At 49.1% G+C, this 20654-nt stretch overlaps 2 protein-coding genes across 29 annotated transcripts in view; both read left to right on the plus strand.

The window, feature by feature from the left end:
• MACF1 (microtubule actin crosslinking factor 1) overlaps positions 1-12026 on the plus strand; it is a 358950-nt gene extending 346924 nt beyond the window's left edge. For 20 of the 28 annotated variants that reach the window (XM_075996862.1, XM_075996872.1, XM_075996863.1 and 17 more), the window contains 4 exons: positions 6074-6285; positions 6816-6926; positions 9620-9749; positions 10564-12026. In XM_075996862.1, the coding sequence (XP_075852977.1) occupies positions 6074-6285; positions 6816-6926; positions 9620-9749; positions 10564-10820 (710 nt within the window). In that variant the 3' untranslated portion in view covers positions 10821-12026. The remainder of the gene's footprint in view (positions 1-6073; positions 6286-6815; positions 6927-9619; positions 9750-10563) is intronic. The other 8 variants (XM_075996875.1, XM_075996876.1, XM_075996877.1 and 5 more) reach the window with 1 other exon arrangement.
• Positions 12027-16675: 4649 nt separating this feature from the next.
• The window catches only part of LOC105879533 (bone morphogenetic protein 8A), a 34820-nt gene continuing 30841 nt past the window's right edge, over positions 16676-20654 (plus strand). Inside the window, exon 1 of the mRNA XM_020280219.2 lies at positions 16676-17009. Within this exon, the coding sequence (XP_020135808.2) occupies positions 16676-17009 (334 nt within the window). The remainder of the gene's footprint in view (positions 17010-20654) is intronic.

Consider the following 20654-nt stretch of genomic DNA (forward strand, 5'->3'; position numbering starts at 1 on the left):
ACTCTGTCAACCAGGCTGGAATGCAGTAGCACAATCATAGCTCACAGCAAACCTCAAACTCTTAGGCTCACGCTATCCTCCTGCCTCAGCCTCCTGAGTAGCTGGGACTATAGGCATGCACCACTAAGCGTGGCTAATTTTTTTTCTTTCTTTCTTTTTTGGTAGAAATGGGACTCTATGTTGCCCAGGCTGGTCTCAAACTCCTGGGCTCAAGCGATCCTTCTCCCTCAGCCTCCCATAGTGCTGGGTTTACAGGTGTGAGCCATTGCACCTGGCCAAGAATCATTTCATTGCCTTGCATCTTCAAATATTTTCTTTTTAAATGCAAATTCCCATGGGAGTATAATGTATTAAGCTAATATTAGATATGGCTTAGGATAAATTATTCATTTGTTTGTCTCTTTACTTAGATAAGAGCACTAGAAATATGGGAATTTTACTATTATGAGTTTAAGGGCATAGGGACCAAGGAGATGGAATATGCAGAGAGAAGGAAAATAAAAGGGGAGAGCAAGCCTTCAAAGACTAGATTATCTACTCTATCTTGTTTAGGGTGGGCCCTGATTAAAGTAAGCCATTTTTGACATGTGAGCACACCCTGGGAACAAGATGAACTGGACTTTCCCAGCATCCTGAATGCACTTAGCTGGAGAGACAAGTGAAGGCACCCTTTGGGACCCACAACAGTCATTTAACGAGGTATCACAATGCACCTACTGCATAGTGGCCTCTGGGATTGACACGGTCATGACATAGGAGCTCAGCATAGGATCATGTGACAGGATTAAACAAGTCCTCAGATCATAAAACAGAAAGGTTTAAATGTGTTGCTGTTAACATCAAATAATCTCCATTCCTGTAGTATCTTTCTTATGAAAAACTGTTCTCTCAGCTCTTTTAAATTGCTATTTCTTTCCGTATTCTATGTACAGTAGATGTTGGCTGTCATGAACTTAACCTTGTAGTTTCAGTAATGAAAATTCACAGTTTTGCATTTGTGGCTGGTGTGCAAGAGAGCCAGTCACACAGTTGGAGAGTGAGCCTCGCTGGCCACGACCCCCACACTTCAGCCCAGCTCTGTGTTTCTGTTCTTTGTCCCCGATGAAATGATGAGCTATTCTGGAAGCACTTCTCAATGGATTCAGGAAAGTTGTGAGATTTGTTCCTGAAACTGTTGAGAGTCTATTCCATTTCCAGAGGCTATTTCAGAGAAATAGAGGCTACTCAGTTTCACAGATGCTTATTGAAACCCTAAACATGAGCCTGGCACTGGAATTAGAAGGTAAATTAAGATGACGGTCCCTGCCTCAATAAGCTCTCAGCCCAGGGCAGGAAGCAAACATGGGAATAAATAAATGTCCTTCCATTTGATAAAATGAGTGAGTTGGGAGAACGAGCGAGGGAGAGATGGCTCTGCCCACGGAGATGGAGAGGGCATCAGGAAAGGAGGTGGTGCTTCAGCTGTGTCTTAAAGGGAGCTAACACTCGACCAGACAGGCAAAGGGGATCTGGACGTTCTCGGTACAGGAAAGCACATGTTCAGATGAATAGAAGTGTCAGCAGCAGGACAAGTAGGGGACTACAAGTAGTCTCGTGTGACTGCAGCCAAGCATACGTGGCCAGTGGCCAGATAGGCTGTGGAGAGGGGTCAGCAGCAGGGAACAGGTGATGGATGCCAGAGCTCCATGTACTGGCACTTGATCACATGATGCCCTCCTGGACCCCAAGACGTCCTCAAAAAACCAAAAAGTTATGTTCTTTTATTGCAGGACTTCTCAGAGCCTACAAAATGCTAATTGCATAAGGGCTCTCCTAAAGTGAGAAATGTAGAGTACAGTGTTTACCAAACACCTTGTGTAGGAAAGTGCTCGAAAACCTCAGTTTGGGAAATCTGCTATAAGTGGTGAAAGGCCATGTAAGGATTCTGAGTTGTTTAGAGATATCAGGTCTCTATATAGAAATTAATTCTGCAGAATGAGTGAGGGTTGAGTGGGTAATGAGATGAGAAACAAAGAGACCAGTGGAGAGGAGATTCTACATGAAACACTTCAGTGTAAGGGGGTGTGGAGAGGCTTGGGATTCAAGAGGCATTAGGGGGTAGAATCAGTAGACTGAACTCCTATTCGGAGGGAGGGACCTGTGTCAGCTTCCGGGTTTCTGGCTCTGGTTGTGTCTAATCAGTCATTGGATAGAACTCTGGCATCCAAGAGGAAGATCTGTACAGTGATTATATTAATGTTTGGAGTTGGGCATGACTGTGTGATGGCACTAAAGTCCCAGGTGGAGGAGCTCACCGCCAGGTAGAAAGCCTGAGAGGGAAAATGGAACTGTGGACAGACCCAGGGCATATTCATGTTTAAGAAGTAGGCAGGGAGGAAGGAGGAGCAAGAGCAGGTGTCCTTGAAGCCAAGGGAGGAGAGTGTTTCACAAAGAAGAGAGCACTTAGTAGTAACCCTCCATGTGCAAATTACAGCAACGAGATGTTTTTACCTAATAAATTGTCAGATTTTTTTCCCTGCAGGAAGCAAGTGACAGATGCACATTTAATGTGCACATATAATAATACAAAGTATGGCCAGAAAGAAGTAAATTAAATATCATATTATTTTGGAGAGTGTACTTTGCTATAACATTTTGGAGATCTTTTGGCATGTATCAACTTTGACACATGGTTGACATACCTCAGGTGACATGTTTTTACCTTAAGTGTGCATCCTTTCTCCGCAGTAAATCCACTTGTAGAAATTTATCCTAAGGAATTAGCATGGATATGTGCAAAAATGTTTCCCAAGTTATCACAGCATCGGATTCAATGCTTAAAAAACTTAAATAAAAATGCAACATTGGACTAGTTAAATAAATTGACATCCATATGATGAAATAATACTTTGCAGCTAGTTGAAGTTTCATGTGAAATGTGTAAAGCATGGGGGAAAGTTCCTTGATTTTTTTTTTTAATTAAAATATATTTATACAGGCTGGATGCAGTGGCTCATGCCTATAATCCTAGCACTCTGGGAGGCGGAGGCGGGCGGATGGCTCAAGCTCAGGAGTTCGAAACCAGCCTGAGCAAGAGCAAGACCCCGTCTCTACTAAAGATAGAAAGAAATTAATTGGCCTACGAAAAATATATAGAAAAAATTAGCTGGGCATGGTTGCGCACGCCTGTAGTCCCAGCTACTCAGGAGGCTGAGGCAGAAGGATTGCTGAGCCCAGGAGTTTGAGGTTGCTGTGAGCTAGGCTGACGCCATGGCACTCTAGCTCAGGCAAAAAGTGAGACTCTGTCTCAAAAAAAAAGAAAGAAAGAAAAAATATATATATTTATACAGATGTGCAAAGGAATAATGACTCACTGACATCTTAATAACGATATCTCCCAGGTTGTGAGATTAAGCAACTTTTATTCTCTTTGTTCTTTTCTGTATATTTCAACCTTTCCACAATTTAAAAAGGTCAAAGTTATCAATGGCCTTTGCCAGAGAAATTTCCTGAGTGGTCTGAGGGGAGGCGTGGAGACAGCTACGAGAGGTGATGAGGCAAACAGCTAGGCTGGGAATGGCTAGGGTATGGGGATGAAGAGAACAGCTCAGGTGGAAGACATTGGATGGGTTCTAGTCCCAGCTCTGCCACAGCTCTCCTTGCCCTCAGCCTCTGTGTGCGCTTCAGTTCTTTTGCTCTAACAGGGGGATGGTAATGACAGTCAAGTGCAGTATTGCACGTGACCACACTTTGTAAATTTTACAGTCATAGGAAACAGGATATCACCATTATATTATTACAGATAGCCCTCTCTAAAACATTTAAAATGTCACTATCCTCAACTGAAATGCCATTTCAAAGTATTCCTCTTGTATCACTGTGTTGTTTTCTGGCTGAGTTTGCTCAGAAGTGAACTGTTAAATGTTTACCAGGATCAAACTACACATCTGAAGTTCTTTATGGCTCAGGGCCACAAATAGTTGTTTTGGGGTGTCCAGATCCTCAGCTGATTAAGTGATTTACATTCATCAGTGTTCTCTTAATACTTCTATACCATTGTTCCAGGGACTCTAACGAGCTCAAGATAAATAAATGTAAGTCATGATTCCAGTTATTAGTGAAGTCATACTAAAGTACCCAAGTTAGTGCTGAAGGGAATTCTCTTTGAGAATCATTAATGTACACACAGAAGTGCTGAAATCTGGAAAATGATTGAGTAGAGAACCAAAAGCCAAGAAACGAACCTTGAAAGGCATGTTTGTTTTTTTGTTTATTTTTTGGTTTTTTTGAGACAGAGTCTCACTCTGTTACCTGGGCTAAAGTACTGTGGCATCAGCCTAGCTCACAGCAACCTCAAACTCCTGGGCTCAAAGCAATCCTTCTGCCTCAGCCTCCTGAATAGCTGGGACTATAGACATGCACCACCATGCCCGGCTAAGTTTTTCTATATATTTTTTTTAGTTGGCCAATTGATTTCTTTCTATTTTTAGTAGAGATGGGGTCTCACTCTTGATCAAGCTGGTTTTGAACTCCTGAGCTTGAGCCATCCACCCACCTCGGTCTCCCAGAGTGCCAGGATTATAGGCGTGGGCCACCGTGCCCGGCCGAAAGGCATGTTTTTGTTGGGGCCCAAGAAGGAAGGAAACATGGTCATGGAGGGAAACAGCTTAGCCTTTCAGGGATTGTTGTCATAGACCATCTTGACAAGCAGTGGCTCTTAGGGACCAGTTGACCTGGTGAGCCTGAGAAAATAAAAGCTCAGAGCAGGAAGGGTCCTGGTTGGCCACAGAGCTTGGACTATATGTAACTCAGGTTTTAGTATCCAAGTTAGTGCTTTAACTTGACACTTTGATGAGTTATGTCAGCATGTAACATACTGAGAGGAATTTGGAACCACTCTGATTGGACACTCATGCAACATGATTTAAAATCTGATTCTACCAAGGTTTCTCCAGTTCCTTAAGGGACATATGGGGTAGGGCAGAAGAGAAAGTGGGCCCAGTTACCTGAAATCTTCTAGATTTATGGTTTCTGACCAAAGTAAAAAGATCTAATGTAGAAAAGAAAGACAAATATTTTGTTCATAATGGCTTCCTTTTCCCAGGCTTCCTCAGGAGCCCCATTTGTGTCGATCTATCTAATACATTGTAAAAAGTGAACAGTTCAGGATGGATGAGGAGTTAGAGGGTTATCACAGGCTATAACATCCTTCAGTTAGAAATAATCTAAGGACATATTCCAGAGGAATTATTTATTTTAAAGTAGTAGTGTCATTCACGTCTGACATTTTTGTTGGCCGTAAATGAGATCTTAGAAGATCTGCATTTTATGTTCTGATCGTACAGCTCTAGAAAGCTGTGAGTGTGCTGCCCCTCAGTGCTGTTTCCACATTCTTTTCACCTCGATGTTCCTCCTACTTGCAGTTGCCCCTGCAGCTTCTCACTGCTTTGGGTTTTTGACTTAACATTCTCACTGGCAAGTTTTATGCATGGTATTGATCTTTCTCTCTCTCTCTCTCCCCCCACATGTTTACTTCTTAATGATTCTATCCTGATGTTTTTACTGTCCTGAGTCGCTGGACCCCTTTCTTTAGGACTGACTGAATTCAGATAGAAGAGTCTGAATAAGTGTCCATTTCAGCAATCTGTTTTTCTCTACTGTTTCATTGCCATGTGTTCTGTAGAAGCTGAGCAAAAAAGTACACATGTACTATGAGAGAGAAGAGGGGTTTTGATTTAACTTCAGAGGTTTGTGACTGTTGCATCTGCCTTACATGAGCAATTACAGTGTGCTTTACCCCTGGGGACAGTGGCAAAACAAGATCATGACAGTAGGATGGGATGGTACTTTGTACACAGAGACTTGTTTATTATAGCAAACCAAGAGGCTTATTCGTTGATGTGTCTGCTATGGGTAAGGATCTTGACAAGGTTAATGCATCATAAATTTATCTCTATTTTTAAAGAACCCACAGATGGTACTAAACCCATATCTTATATAAATAACTGTTATCATGGGGTCAAGCAGCTATATGACCATCAAATATATATTTTTAAGATTAGCTGACATTGTACATGTTTATTTCCTTTCTTAGCACGAGGTAGAACCAACATTGAACTTAGAGAGAAATTCATCCTACCAGAGGGGGCGTCCCAGGGAATGACCCCTTTCAGATCACGAGGCCGAAGGTCCAAACCATCTTCCCGGGCAGCTTCCCCTACTCGCTCCAGCTCCAGTGCTAGTCAGAGTAACCACAGCTGCACATCCATGCCATCTTCTCCAGCCACCCCAGCCAGTGGTACCAAGGTATGTACTGACCTCTTTTACAGCCGCCTTCCTCATTTCCATCTTTCCAGATGTTTGTTGTTTGGTGTAGCCTCTGAAAAATTCCAGTGCGGAGAGCATGAAACCATGCAGACAAGCTCTGCCTACACCACGGCTGCTCAGGTCCTACCAGTACGCAGATACCTGAACTTTAAGATGACTACAAGAAACATTTATTAAAAACTCAGGCTGGTTATGTCAGAAATGTTTCTTATATTCTCGGTTGGAGTTTGAGCCCCTCCAGAGTTACTACCTTTGAAAATCCAGGCATTGTCTGTGTCGCTAAAGCTAATAACAGATAAGTTTGATGTTTCAGAGGGTTCTGTATGAAGAATGCTATTGCCTTTCTGCCTAGTCCCTCTCATCCTGTTGGACTGATGTGCATTTTATTTTGTTTTCTGTTTCTTTACAATTTAGTATTTTTCTATTTATTTTTTTCTGTTCCCAATTTGCTCCCTTTCTGTTCCATTTTCGATTGTTCCCATCCTTCCCTTTGGATTTCCGTTTCACAGACTCCACTTCACTTCTCACGCTGTTATGACAAACCCTGGTTGGTAAACAGTAAAGCTGGCACCCCTATGAGGGACAGCCATTCTCCTGACCTCCAGCTGCCCAGCCCCGAGGTAGAGTATGACTTTGCTGACTAAGGACACAGTATGGACGAGGCCCTCGCTAATGAACTTGACCAGCTCTCCTTCCTGACACGGGTCCCTGCTTTCCCCCATCTCGGTGGTGCTTGCTGACACAGCTGATTCATCTAGCCAAGTGTTTTCAGGGGTTTCTAACTCGGATTCACCAAAATTGGAGATAAATAAGAGATGCCTAAAACTAGATTGTTTAACAACTTTATAACAATCTTTAGAGTAATATTTGTTCAATGTTAATGATAAACATTGGTCATTCCTGGTGATGTTTTATTAATACCATTTATAATCAGGCCTCTTGGAGTCTCCAAATGTCAGATACACAGACGAGTTACGAACACTTGAAAATGAACTGTGGCGCATGCCCCACAATGTTTTGTCTTTGCTTAGAAGAGAAGAGTAGTTGGCGCCACCTGCCCTGAGACACATCCCCAGGGTGGTTGGTATTGCCACGCTGGTCCAAGGCATGGGTGCTGCCTACTTCAGCCAAGCACAGTATCAGTGAACACTGCTCTGAGGCTCAGATTTCAGCTTCTGAATTTCTTGGCCTAGGCACTTGGTTTTCTGTAGCCTTGATTTGAATATACATGCCAGCAAATAAGCATGTTCAAGTACAACCATTAAAATGCCTAAGCACTTTTGGAAGAGCAGTGTTTCAGAAACAAAACATGGACTAATGGCTTGTCTGATAGCGGTACAGTTTGCATTCTAGCTCCTGGGACGCATTGGGCTCTTGTGCCTCAAAAGACAGCATTGCCTTGAGTCATGTAAAGCCTCTGCCACAGAAAGCGGAAGCACAGGAAGCCAATGCCTGCGAATGAACTGCTGCTTTGGGATTCATCCCGCTCCAAGCTACAACGCCAGTGCGGAAATGTATCTGGTTTAGAACATGGTCTGGGGACCGACTGTCACTAAACCCCAAGACTCACCCTGCTTATCTTGCTTTTCTTCCTTAATGGCTCCAGTTTCGTGAAAATCTCAAAAGTTCTAAAATTTTAAGTGTTTAATTATGAAGTGTAAATTCTCATACAATTTGATCAGCCTTTTTGTTTTGTCTTAAGATTTTATCTTTTGTTTCATTTCATTTTGAGGTTTCATCTTTCCTTACTTATTAGTATTTTGGTGTTCTGTAACCAGGCCGTGTCCTGACTTGGCATCCTAGCCGGGGGTCTCGCTGGGCTCTTCCCAGTGGCAGTGCTCAGGAACCATAGCTTCTGAAACTGGCGCTCTTCCTCCTGTGTAGCCAAGGAGGGTCTGTGCTTGAATGTTAATCACTTTCTGTCGCTTTCGCTTTTTCTTAAGAAATTAAAGAAATACAGCACACACAATGAGATGGGTTGCTTTACTCTTCTGTGTGTGTAAACATCTTAAAGGTCCTGGAAAACAATTTACACAACTGGTATCAAAGGAAAATTAGAATTGCAAGCTGTGGCGTAAGTGATATTTATTAATACTAGAGATTTAAAATATTCTTTCTCCTCCAAATAAAGTCTACTACTTAAAAAAACAAAACACTCAAATAGAAAATACAGTACCTACTGGTAGCAGTAATAACATCCAGCTCTCTTCCAGTTTGGGAGATGCCTCTATACATCATTTATTCAACAAGTTTTTATCGAGTCCTTCTCCTGTGCCAGACAGTTTTAGGTACTGAGGATGTGAGAGTGAACAAAACAAAGTCCTTGCTTTTATGGAATTTGTGCTTTAATGCAAGAGAGGCAGGCAACAAATGATTATATCGTACATCAGGCAGTGATAAGTACCACGCAAAAAAATGAAGCAGGGGAAGAGAATGGAAATTACAAGCCGTGTCATCCGAGTATGGAGGGTAAGCCCCCTCTAGCCCCTGAGGGGAAGGAGGGGGTGAGCCACTTGTGTATCTGGGGTGAGGGGTGGTGCTCCAACAGTCCAGGCAGAGCAGGCAGCGGGGGGAATGAGACTGGGGACCCTCCCCTCCCCAGGCCATTGGAGGAACAGCCAGGAGGTCAGTGTGGCTGGGGTGGCCTGATCAAGAAAAGGGTGTGGTAGAAATGAAGTTAGAGATGCAGGATTTGTCCCTGATTTCCCGAGGTAGAAGCAAAGACACAGGTGTTAATTTAGGTCAGTCACCCGCCCAGACTCAAACCCAGGTCTCCCAGCTCCTCATTCAGAACCATGTTCCTCATAGCACAGTCCCACTGTCATGTGCTTCTCATAATTTTTGATCTACAAGTCAAGTAAAGATCTACTTAGAAATATTGGAGTAATATTTGAATCTCTGTATTAAATATGTGGGGCTAACACATTGCAAATTTCTAACCCCAAAATGTTTGTACATAGGATTATTTGCATTTCTTTTTATTTTACTCATTCACCATATTTCTGGTTGTTATAACTAATATAATCTTACTATCTGAGGATTTTTTTTTTCCATTTTAAGGGAAAATTTGTCAGCAAAGCAAAAGGTATTGGAAGACATTTTGAAATTTCTAATTTGGAACATAAAACCTTTCCTTTGTGAATCATCAAAACACATGACCTAGGATACGTTCAAAATAAATCTTTGTTTTCCTGGACTTTTAATTTGCTTTTCAATTGATCAGATATAAGGAGGCTTAAATAGACCTTTTAAAATTGAGTTTCTGTCAAAGATTTATCCAAGTAAATGTAAGCTTTTTATGATTTTTTTTAAGGTTATCCCATCAACAGGCAGCAAGTTGAAACGACCAACACCAACTTTTCATTCTAGTCGAACATCCCTTGCTGGTGATACCAGCAATAGTTCTTCCCCAGCCTCCACAGGTGCCAAAACTAATCGAGCAGGTAAGTACCTTCCCATGGCCTATGTCTTGGGCTGAGGAGAGAGAGGGAATGGCCAGGCCAAGTCTGGAAACGGTAGCCAATGCTTCACTACTCCCCAAGACCCAGTAATGAGAGTAGCACTTAGTGTGGTGTCCAGAAAGAAAGACCTGTGGGTTTTCAGATGACCACCTGTTCTTGATCAGAAAGGATCACATTTGGGAGAATGTGAAAGAAGGGGCCTCCTAAAGCAAGGCCGTCCTCAGAAGCCAGTGTAGTGTCGAGACTGGCATTGCTAATAACTTTTCCAACAGTTCGTTTTTATTATGGCTGCTGGTGAACTGGAAAAATCAGGGAAAGATCGAATTTGTTCACCTGCTGCTGCTCCTCATGGGGATCTACGGGTCTGAATTCACTTCCTGGCAAATAATACATGTAAATAATACATAGGATTATTTGCATTTCTTTTTATTTTACTCATTCGCCATATTTCTGCTTGCCATCATTCAGCCTCCATTCTCAGTCTGCCGTGGATTAGCCCAGCTGGTGCACTCACCACCTGTGCTCAGGCGATCGACTGTACTTTGGGGGCAGATAACGGTGCTGCTGATAGGAGCAGCATTCTGACCTTAGGATGCAGCTACTCAAGTAGAATCACAAAGCCAAAAAGGCTTCAGTGACTTTTGTGCAAGTGAGGAATTGGGTGCAGAGGCTGTCATCTGCCCAAGGTCACACAGCAGATGAGGTGGCATTAGGATCAGAACCCTAGCCTCTGATCATTTGTTCTTCCACCTCGTGCCGTCTCTGTTAAGTCTTCTGCTTTATTCTTGAATTCCAGACCCTAAAAAGTCAGCCAGTCGCCCCGGGAGTCGGGCTGGGAGTCGAGCTGGGAGTCGAGCCAGCAGCCGGCGAGGAAGCGACGCCTCTGACTTTGACCTTTTAGAGACGCAGTCTGCTTGTTCAGACACTTCGGAAAGCAGCGCTGCTGGGGGCCAGGGCAGCTCCAGGAGAGGGTTAAGCAAACCTTCCAAAATCCCGACCATGTCTAAGAAGACCACCACTGCCTCCCCCAGGACTCCAGGTCCCAAGCGATAACACTGTACAAGCACCCCAAGCCACTATCCACTTTGAATCCTGCTCCATACATTGGGTGTATATTTATTCTGAACAGGAGAAGTTATATTGTTAAAAGTGTAAAAGAATAATTGTGTTATGAAGCTGCCTTATTTTTTTTCTTTTTGTAAGTTACTATTTTCATGTGAATATTTATGTAGATAAAATTTGCCTCCTGGTAACCCTGTAATGGATGGGGCCCAGAAATGAAATATTTGAGAAAAACAAGTGAAAAGGTCAAGATGCAAATGTGTATTAAAAAAAAAAAAGCCTATAAATAGGGTTTCTGCGCGGTGCAGGGTTGTAAACCTGCTTTATCTTTTAGGATTATTCCTAAATGCATCTTCTTTATAAACTTGACTTGCTGTCTCAGCAAGATAAATTATATTAAAAAAAATAAGAATCCTGCAGTGTTTAAGGAACTCTTTTTTTTGTAAATCACAAACACCTCAATTAGTAAGAACTGAGGGGGAGGAGGGCACTTATAATTCCTTTTTCCAATGTTTTAATGTTGTGATTTTAGCTGAAGAGAGGGAACCTCATCTAAGTAACATTTGCACATGATACAGCAAAAGGAGTTCATTGCAATACTGTCTTTGGATCTTGTTTCAGTACTGGGTGTTTAAAGGACAAATAGCTGCTAGAATTCAGGGGTAAATGAAACTGTTCAGAAAACGTCAGAAGATTAGGATTTTGAACTGATTTGTAACTTCCTATCCAGCCTAGCCACCAATAACTCTTGTGTTCACTGGGACCCAGACCCTCGGCAAGGGGGCCTCCTGGGTGGCATTGTGAATTACAGATTTGTTTATCTACATTTTTCCTATTTATTTAAATGGTCGATCAACTTCCCACAAACTGAGGAATGAATTCCACAAGCCTGTTCTGGAAATGTGGACATGAGACAAAAGCACTTGCTCGTCCTTTAACGGAGTTCACCAGCACACTTGTTAACCAGTCCCGTTTGCTTTCGTCTTTTTTTGTGCGTAATAAAGTCAACTGACCAAGTGACCATGAAGAGGGGCTGTCTGGGGCTCCTGTTTTTTAGCTGCTGTTCCTCTTCAGCTCCGACCATGTTGCTGTGTGATTATCTCAATTGGTTTTAATTGAGGCAGAAACTGAAGCTCTACCAATGAACTGTTTAAAAACAAGACACACTTTTGTATTAAAATTGCTTGCAGTAACAAATGTTTTGTATTTCCTGATTTTCTTTTCAATCCTTACCTTATATATCAATGTTACCTTGGGGTATAATAGTGTTGTAGGTACTTAAATGTACTATTCAGATCAAAATATCTTGATGGATAAATTAGAAAGCTCATTAATAGGGAAATTTTTATTTTATACTTGTTAATTTTATTTAATAAAGCAACAAAATAATCAGGGTATTATCATAAATATGTAGGATATCTTTCCCACTTACATAATTAAACAAATACCAGTATGTAGGAAGACATTAGAAATCACAAAGATCCTGGGGTTTGAGAGAATGGGGCCAGTTTCTGACAGTATGCTGAAATTTCTGGTTAAATGATAGAATTTCAGAGGAAGAAGCAAAATTGGTCATCAAATGGTAGGTTCTTTGTTTTACAGATAGAGAAACTGGGTTGGGTAAATATGAGAAAGGGATTTCCCTGAGTTCACAAAATGAGTCAATGACAAAAGTGGACCTTGATTCCAATCTTTGACTCCCTATTTGGCACTTATATTTCTTTCAGCCTCAGTTTAGCTTTGTAATGGTTAGAACAGCCAAATATTAACAACAGGGAAAAGAATCAAGAACCTGAGAGGTAGAGGGGCTCAGACTCAGGCCACCTGTGCTCTTGATCATTAGGCCACACTCTTAGGATGTAGAAACTTGGTAAGATAGATGCATGTTTGCCAAAGCTGTTTGAGGCTAAATATCCAGATTAAGAGGAATTTGCAACCTAATGGATTCTGAAGGAAGTGCTTACTCTATTCTCCGTGGAATTGGGTAACTTCAAGCTGCCAGAAATTTTGTGTAGTTCCGCCTCTAGGCCGCCTGGCAGCCAAAGCATGCTGGGACCAGTTTGATCTACATCTTATAGAGTCTGGACTGTGGTCATTTGCTTTTTTTTTTTTTTTTTTTTTTACCAAGTAAGGTTTTCCCTGAGTTTTTGCAGCAAAGCTCAGCTGGTGGTGGCACCCACAGAAAGTATATTTCCATTCAATAAACACTGGGCTGTAAAACCATGTAAGAAATAGAGATGCCAGAAAAAGGGTTAAAATATTATAGTTCTGTAATAGAAATACTACACAAGGAATGCAAATTTGGTATCTGCTGGGTCCTTGAAAGATGCAATAACAATAGCTAATATATATTGACTGTTTACTATTATATAAGCTAGTGATTGTCCTATGAGCACATAGGACTGTGTATACATTCCTATGTGTATGCTGTATATACATTCCCATTTAATACCCGTTACAATCCTATGATCATTAGCCCCCTTTCCTGGATAGAAAACTGAGTCTGAGAGAGGTTAAGTAGCTTGCCCAAGGTCACAGAGTGGCCAGGCAGCTGGGAAAGCCCTGGTTTTGACACCACTTTCTCCAAGAAACTTTCCCCACCTCAGTTCCCTTCCTGTTCTGGGATTCCGCTCACAGCCACCCAACCCCCACTTCCCAGCCCCTCTGCCTCTGCCCTGCCAGACACTTCACCAGCTCCTCCGTGAGAACACACCTTACATTCTGCCTCTGGAAATGACTGTGTTCACCAACTGTCACCCTGTTAGAGTGAGGGGCGCTCAGGGGCAGGGGCCTTGTCCACTTGATCTCTGGCTCAAGGCACAGCACACAGCAGCCCACAGTGGCTCTCGCTGAACCGTGGGCCGAGGCCCCTCGGAGTGGCTAACACCTGCTGTTTAGGTTTATGGCAATGTGAAGCCCATTGTTTAGAGAACACGGCTATTTCCACTCATCCTAAATAGATAGAAATGATTTCTGTTGTAAGAATCAGCCCAGCACTGGGCAGCTTGCAGTCTGCCTGGGAGCCCAGCATTGCACAAAACGCACCCTGAGAATTGCAGGCTAGATCTGAGGCCCCAGATGACATGGTGTGGACTCAAAGGGGAGCACCGAGGGTGCAGAGAGGACAGTGAGGGGATGGGCAGAAGATTCAGAGACCCTGACCAAGCTGACTTGGGGACAACCCCTTGACTCCGCCATCTGCCTCAGTCAAGCCCTGTGGATTCAGCCTCCTAGAGAGTTTCATCCTGTGCCCTTCCACTCCTTCACCATTAGAGGCTCATTGTCATTGTAAACCACCCCCCCAAAGCTGTGCCTGCCACCAGCTGCAGGGCCTGACTCCTGTCTCCTTCCTGCCTATCCATGTTGGCTTCTGCATTAGGGTTCTGCTCTTGCCTTGGGCACTTTCAATGGCTAATCTGCATTCTCCTGAAGATAAAGCTCAGTGTCCTTACCGGGTTTACAAGCAGTGTGAAAATTTACCTGTTGGGTAAGGTACAGACTAGGCATGTGCTTAAGGCACCAGCAAATGATTATTTACCTTAAGAATTTATTTACTTCCATCCGTAAATCTCCAAAAAAAAAAAAAAAAAAAGAATTTATTGATACTGGAAAAATTTTTGGAAGTGATCACTTCAAAATGTAATTTTGTTGGGTATTATACACTTGTCAGAGGTTTAATCTTGAATCCACATGGGGCAGTGGACCCCAACCTTTTTGGCACCAGGGACCAGTTTCATGGAAGAATTTTAACACAGGCGGGGGGGGGGGGGGATAGCGGGAGGGGGGGTGTCTGCGATGGTTTCAGGATCATTCTATCACATTACATTTATTGTGCAGTCAAACCTCCCTGCTAATGATAATCTATATTTGCAGCCGCTCCCCAGCACTAGCATCACTGCCTCAGCTCCACGTTAGATAATCAGGCACTAGATTCTCATAAGAAGCGCACAACCTAGATCCCTCCCATGTGCAGTTCACAGTAGGGTTCGCACTCCTGTGAGAATCTAATGCTGCAGATCTGACAGGGGCGGGGCTTATGCAGTGATGGGAGCAATGCGGAACAGCTGCAAATGCAAATGAAGCTTCTTTTGCTTGCCTGCTACTCACCGCCAGCTATGCCGCCTGCCACGGGTACCAGTACTGGTCTGCCACAAGGGGGTTGAGGACTGCAGACATGGGGGACACCATAATCACTCGGTGTTCAGGACCCACATCTAATTCCCTGGAAGGCCCTTTGTGGTCAGCTCCTCTAGACTCAGCCATTTATCCCCTGGGCTCTCCAGCCTCCATGGAACAGCTAACCTACACTTGCCCACCTGCCCCAGCCCAGCTCCACTGCTGTGAGACCTGGGGGAAGACCCTTAATATCTGTGTGCCTCAGTTTCCTCGCCTGTTAAAAAGATAGGGTTCCAATGGTATGTATCCCATGACAATGAGGGAGCATTATAGAAGTAAACACAGGACACACACTCAAAACCTGCCTGGCACTTGGTAAGTGCTAATTGTTACCTGCCATTGTTAGGCTCCCTCAAATCTCAGGGCCTTGACACAAGCTATTCCCTCAGCCTGGAACACTTTCCTCCCACTGACCTTTCCTGTCCTTCCAGACCAATTCCATCCAGCTTTACAAGCTCGGTCGTGGTGCCACTTCCTCCCACACCGTAAATGAATAAATGAGGTCAGAGAGCAGCTAGGGAAGAGCAAGGTGTGCAGAAAGGGCCTGAGTCAATAGAGGCGTTTCCGTGAGGATCCTTCTCTTCCAAGCCTTGCACCGGGGCCGCGGCAATTGCGAAGATGCGCAAAGGCGACTCTCCCGGAGGTCCTTGGCCAGGCTGGAGGCGGATGCGCATCTCCTCCCCGCGGCTGGGTCTGCACCCGGGTCCGCGGGGCGCGCAGCGAGCGCTGCCGGGGCGGCCGCCGGGGGCGCTGCGGGACAGCACGCGGGAGCCGGGCGGGTGGGCGCGCCAGGAGGAGCCCCTGAGCAGGTGTCGGGAAGGAGAACCCGCAGCAGCGCGCGCAAAGGGACCTCGGGGGAGGCGCCAGGAGGCAACCAGGTGCTGCGGTGGCCGGAAACCCGCGCCCGGCTGCTGCTGGCAAAAGAATGTGCCCCACCCTCGGGGCTTGGCTGGCACCCGCCCGGCTCCTCCAGACGGGACTGAGGCCGTGTGTCTGGCCGGGTGGCAACACCCCGCGCACCAAGGCGGGGCGGCTGCACGGGGACTGGGGATCCCCGCCAGGGCCAGAGCATCAAGGACACGCCCCGCGGGAGCGCGGGTTCCAGCTATCCCCGGACGGCGCCGCCACCCTGGGGTCCCAGAGCGGAGGCTAGAGGCTGGGTGGGAGCCCAGGACGACCCTGACGGTGCTGGCGCCGGGGCTGCGGACCCCTTGCCCCGCCAGGGCGTGGGTTCCCGGCCTTGGCCCCGCCCTCGCGCCCCCGTTGGTCGCGCCCGGGCGGGGCGGGGCGAAGGGCGCGGGCGGCGCGGCGGGCAGCACAGACGGCGGGCCCGGCCGAGGGACTCGCGGGTTCGCGCCGCCGGGATCGCCGCCGGAGCTCGCCCGTCGCCCCTGCCGTTGCGCGGACCTCGGCCTCAGCGGGCCCGGCGGCGCGGCGGTGACAGACGGATTAGCCGACGGTCCCCAGTCCGGGAGTACCCCGCCCACAGGCTGTGGCGTGCGCGTCCGCACGGCCCGGGCCGGGACAGGTGCCGCGCGGCACCGCTCGGGCATCGCCTTGAGGTCGCGGGCGACGCCCGCCCCGTCCCGCCGGCCGCCCAGCCCAGCCCGCCGCCCACCGTCGGGGCGTCCCGGGAGCCGATGCGCGCCCGCTGAGCCCGGCCGGCCGCCATGGCCGCGCGCCCCGGCCCGCTCTGGCTCCTGGGCCTGGCGCTGTGCGCGCTGGGCGGCTGTGGCCCCGGCCTGCGCCCCCCGCCCGGCTGTCCCCAGCGTCGTCTGGGCGCGCGCGAGCGCCGCGACATGCAGCGCGAGATCCTGGCGGTGTTCGGGCTGCCCGGGCGGCCCCGGCCCCGCGCGCCGCCCGCCGCCGCACGCCTGCCCGCGTCCGCGCCGCTCTTCATGCTGGACCTCTACCACGCCATGGCCGGCGACGACGACGAGGACGGCGGGCCCCCGGAGGGGCGCCTGAGCCGCGCAGAACTGGTCATGAGCTTCGTCAACATGGGTAAGTGCGGGCCGCCGCGGATGGCGTCGTGGACCCGCGGTGACCGTGTGCACGGCGGGCTGAGTGTCAGGGCCCCGGCGTCCCCACGGTGGCCCCTGGGGAGTGAACACCAGCTGCATCCTTAGGCAGTGCCAGACCTTGGCCGGGAACGGGGAGTCTCGAGGGATGGACGCAGCCCACAGCGGAGCGGGGACCGCCAGGGTCAGGGAAGGTCTCGGGCGCGTGGGGCTCCCGGGCTGCAGAGTGGGCAGGAGCGGCGGGGCGTGCGGACGCCCAGGGGCTGCATCCGCCCCTCCCAGCGCGCCCAGGGGTAAGAATCTGCCATGTCGCGCCCACCTGGGCTGCACCAGGAAGACGGCCTGGTCCTGGGAGACAGATGAGTAAACAGAGGCTGGGATGCTGTCACTGTGATAAGGGCAGTGCTGAGGAGAGGGACAAAGTTCAGTGTGGAAACCCGTGCTCACACCATCAGAGTGACCAGAGCTGACCCACCTGCCCTGAGTCCACAGCAGGCTCTTCCCCGCGGAGCCTCGCGGCCTGGGCGGGGCGGCTGTCAGGGGAGCCGCTGGGGGAGGGGCAGGCTCTCAGCTTGGTGGGTCAGGGACTGTGTCTTGTCACCTGGGGCCCCAGCGGCTGGGATGTGGCCTGGCATGGAGTGCGTGTCCAGGCCTGTGGAAGGGCCCAGTGGGCAGCCTGGACCCTCTTTGTTCCCCGGGCAAAGCCTGCTTTTCCTCTCTGCACACAGTTTTCTCTCAACCATGGAGCCATTTACTCTTGAAGGTCTCAAAGTTATTTTTTCCCACTAGAAAACTCTCCGTAGTCTATGGTCCTGAGTACTTCCTGTCGGCCAGACCCCTGTCTGCTTTGCCTCCTGTCCACGGCTAGTGACAGGCAGAGGTCTGGGCTGGGCAGACAGCAGGCTGGGCCTGGGGACCCAGGGACCACAGCTCAGCCTGAGGGTCAGGGGAGCCATGGGCTGAGAGCAGGGAGAGGACCCTGGCCACGGCCACCGGCCTCCTGTCACCTACAGCATCGCTCTCGACCCTCCAGCACCCCTGTTCACAGCCGTGGTCCTCATCCCATCTCCCAGATGAGGACAGGGAGGCTCGGAGAGGCAATGTCACACCTAGGATGGCACAACCTCTACCTGCTGAGCCAGGACAGGCCTGGGTCTTCTGACTGTACACCCAGTGCTCAAGGAGGTGACATTTCTGTTGTCACGTTTGGCTCGGAGGGTAGAGAGAGCTTTCTGAGGGATTTGGACTGAAGAACACGGGGGACCGAGCAGCTGCAGGTTTTGTGGGGTCCTCAGCCACTTGCTTCCTACGCTAGGGCAGGGAGAGGGGACAGCCAAGCCTCTGCTCCCGCTACCCCAGAGCTGGTGGTGGGCCAAGGTGGGGACCGAGCGGCGGGAGGCAGCCGGTAACCAGTGCTGAGAGCCCAGCGCCAGGCACAGGGCTCCGGCGAGTGGGATCTGGATGCCACCGTCCTGGTTAGAGGGCAGGGTGGGGACTTGGGACAGAGGAGACCATATGTGGGGCTGGTACCAGGGCTCCATCCTCAGAAGAGGCTGACCAGGGGCTCAGGACCGAGAAGAGTTGAGGATGGCGTCCCCCAAGAATATGTCCAGCGGAGGCACCCATCAGAATGAATCACACTCGCCCACGTCCTGTTCCCCCCGGCATGCAGGGGGTGGGGGGGTCAAGGCATGCACAGCCTGGAGCAAGCTGTTGCGGAGTCCAGCAAGGCCTACTCCTGCTGTGTGACTTTAGAGCAATCACTTGCCCCCTCTGAGCCTGGACCCCTCCTTGTAAAGTGGGGCTCCTAGTGATCTGTCCTCAGGGTGGTTGTGTGATTGGTTGATAGAGGGGGAGGAGCAGAAATTCAGCCCCACTCCCCTCAGAATGTGCACCTGTGCCTGGCCACTGGAGGCCCCAGTCCCTCCCAGCTAGCCCAGCCTTGGCATGGAAGTGACAGGAACGTCCCCACATGTCTTGTACACATGTGAAACCCAGAAATGGCCAACCAAAGAGTGTCTGTAGCTGTTCTTAGGGTAGAAATTAGCGTGTGAACTTTCACAGCCTTACAACTGGTCATGCAATTCATGTGAAACTGTTTTGCCAGCCCCACTTCATGGGCTCAGAGAGGTTAAGTGGCCACCCCAGGGCCACACAGCATGTCCAGGGCAACATCCACAGCTGTGGATTCCAAATCCCAGCTTCTTCCCACGCCAGCTCTGCGTGTTTCATTAAGACCCGGGGCCTCGGACGGACGCTGCGGGTTAACAAGCAGATCTTTGTTCCGGGGAGGGCGGGCGCGGCTGTCAGAGGGCCTTCTTTATCCTCTGCGCTAATGGCGCTGGGGGAACTCTCTGGGTTAGAGTGGTGTTGACTGGCAATCACGGAGGCTGTCTGGGGCACTGGACCCTTACCAGGATCCTCTCTGTGTTTGGAGCCCCGGGCCCCAGGCCCCGAAGCACCAGGAGTGGCATCGCAGGGCCCTGTGGCGTCACACCCACGCCCGGCTCCCACGCCTGCTGCCTCAGCCCCACCTCTCCCGCCGGCCTCACCTGGCTCCTGAGAAGCCAGGCCTGGTGCCCCCAGGCCCCTGCCCGTCGCTGGCAGCCGTGGGACCCAGAGCACAGGGCGTGTCCAGGCCTCCCACCCACGGCTCAGGCGTGGTGAGCAGTGGGCGCTCCAGGACGCTCGTCGTGATTCACGCGCCTGCGCTGGGGCCAGGGCCGCGGGCATCGGTGCCCGCCTGGCCTGCGTGTCCACAGCAGCCCGGAGACCCGCAGCTCCTCTTCATCCCAGCAGTCACGGGGCTGTTACCGCGTGGAGCAGATGGATCCCGTCCCTGGTCCCCTGAGCCTGGGCTGCTCCTGGTAAAGTGGGGCTCCTAGCGATCTGTCACCCAGGTTCTTGTACCGCCTGGGCCCGCCACTAATTCCTGCGTGTCCCCAGGCATGCCCCTTCCCTTCTCTGGGCCTCTGCTCCCTCGTCCAGTCTGCAGTGGTGGTGTCAGAACGAGGGGCTCCCGCCCTGGCCTGTGGCTGTGTCAGAGGCGTCTTCTCACAGCATCCCGTCCCCTGCCCCAGTGCCGCTCCCAGCCTGGCCCCTCCTGAGGGAGGAAGGGCGGCAGGAAGGACCACTCTGCTCCTTCTCCCGGAACCCTCTCCACCAGGGATCCGCGGAGAGGCAGATGCCCCTGTTCCAGATGGAGAAACCGAGGCACAAACAGCACTGGCAGGCGGAAGTCTAGCCAGGGTCCCTCTGCCCTGACCCTTTCCTGCACCAGACTAGTTTATCCCCGTGGTGTCTGGCGGCTGCAGACAGGGGTGTGGAACTGCTGGTTTGGGAGAATTGGGACTGCCTGGGGGTCAGGAACCTGCCGGGCCCTGCTCTGCCCTTGCCAGCCCTGTGGCCTTGAAGGGCGACGCTCTAGCTCCATGGGCCCCAGGGTCGCAGCCTTCGCTTGTTTACTAGGGAACTCTTTCACTCTCCCATTCGTTCGTTCATTCATTCAACAAATGGTTGTCAGGCACAGTTCTAGCTGCTGGGACACAGCAGTGAACAAAACCAAGGCCTTGCCGCCGTGGAGCTGACCTTCCAGCGGGAGAGACAAATAGTAAATACATGAGCCATG

This window comes from Microcebus murinus, chromosome 2 (assembly GCF_040939455.1).
Source record: "Microcebus murinus isolate Inina chromosome 2, M.murinus_Inina_mat1.0, whole genome shotgun sequence".
Taxonomy (NCBI): Eukaryota; Metazoa; Chordata; class Mammalia; order Primates; family Cheirogaleidae; genus Microcebus; species Microcebus murinus.